At 63.2% G+C, this 701-nt stretch overlaps 1 protein-coding gene across 1 annotated transcript in view; it reads right to left on the reverse strand.

Annotated features, from left to right (window-relative positions):
- MYOCD (myocardin) overlaps nt 1–701 on the reverse strand; it is a gene marked incomplete at its 5' end in the record, with an annotated part of 10433 nt that overhangs the window by 496 nt on the left and 9236 nt on the right. Inside the window, one exon of the mRNA XM_010133649.1 lies at nt 2–182. Within this exon, the coding sequence (XP_010131951.1) occupies nt 2–182 (181 nt within the window). The remainder of the gene's footprint in view (nt 1; nt 183–701) is intronic.

A 701-nucleotide genomic window follows, 5' to 3' on the forward strand; every position in this document is an offset into this window, starting at 1 on the left:
CAGGACCTCGAGGTGAGCATCGCTGCTGCCCGGACAGTGCTCGAAGGAGAGCTGACCTGAGGAGACCTGCTCGAATGGGGCGGACGACTTTGGGAGTGAAGCGCTGGAGTTCCCTGTAGACACTGTTATCTGAGGTACTTTCTGGAGGCAGGACCGGTCTTCTTTGGCATTGGCTGGCATTTCTGTCAACACATGAGAGGGGGTTGAGGTGCTCTGGTGGTGCTGGGCACAGGGGCACCACCACAGCGACCCAGCTGGGCTCTTGGGAACGCCCATGGAGCCCCGCTCCCTGCTCAATCCCCCTGGCATTGCTCGCCCACCTCCCAGGGGAAAGCCTCGCACCTTCCTGCTCTCTGACCTCAGCTCCCCTGGCTTTAGACACAGTCCCCTGGGCATGAGCACTGGCAGCGAACCCACGCACTGGGCAGGGCTGGGCATGGGAAAGGGCAGAGGCAGCACCTTGCACAGGGGAGGGCACTGGCAGTGCTCTGTGGGGAGATGGCACTGGCAGCACTGGGCTCTCTGTGGGGAGGGCACTGGCAGCACTGGGCTCTCTGTGGGGAGGGCACTGGCAGTGCCGCCCTGCTGTCCCTTCTCTCTGTGCAGACTGTGTGGACGATAACCAAGCTCGGAGCACTGCACCAGGCCTGCCGGGCAGGAGCAGGCTCCAGGAGGGCCCATGTGTGTTCGGTTCCATCTCA

This window comes from Buceros rhinoceros, unplaced genomic scaffold (genome assembly GCF_000710305.1).
Source record: "Buceros rhinoceros silvestris isolate BGI_N320 unplaced genomic scaffold, ASM71030v1 scaffold5913, whole genome shotgun sequence".
NCBI lineage: Eukaryota > Metazoa > Chordata > Aves > Bucerotiformes > Bucerotidae > Buceros > Buceros rhinoceros.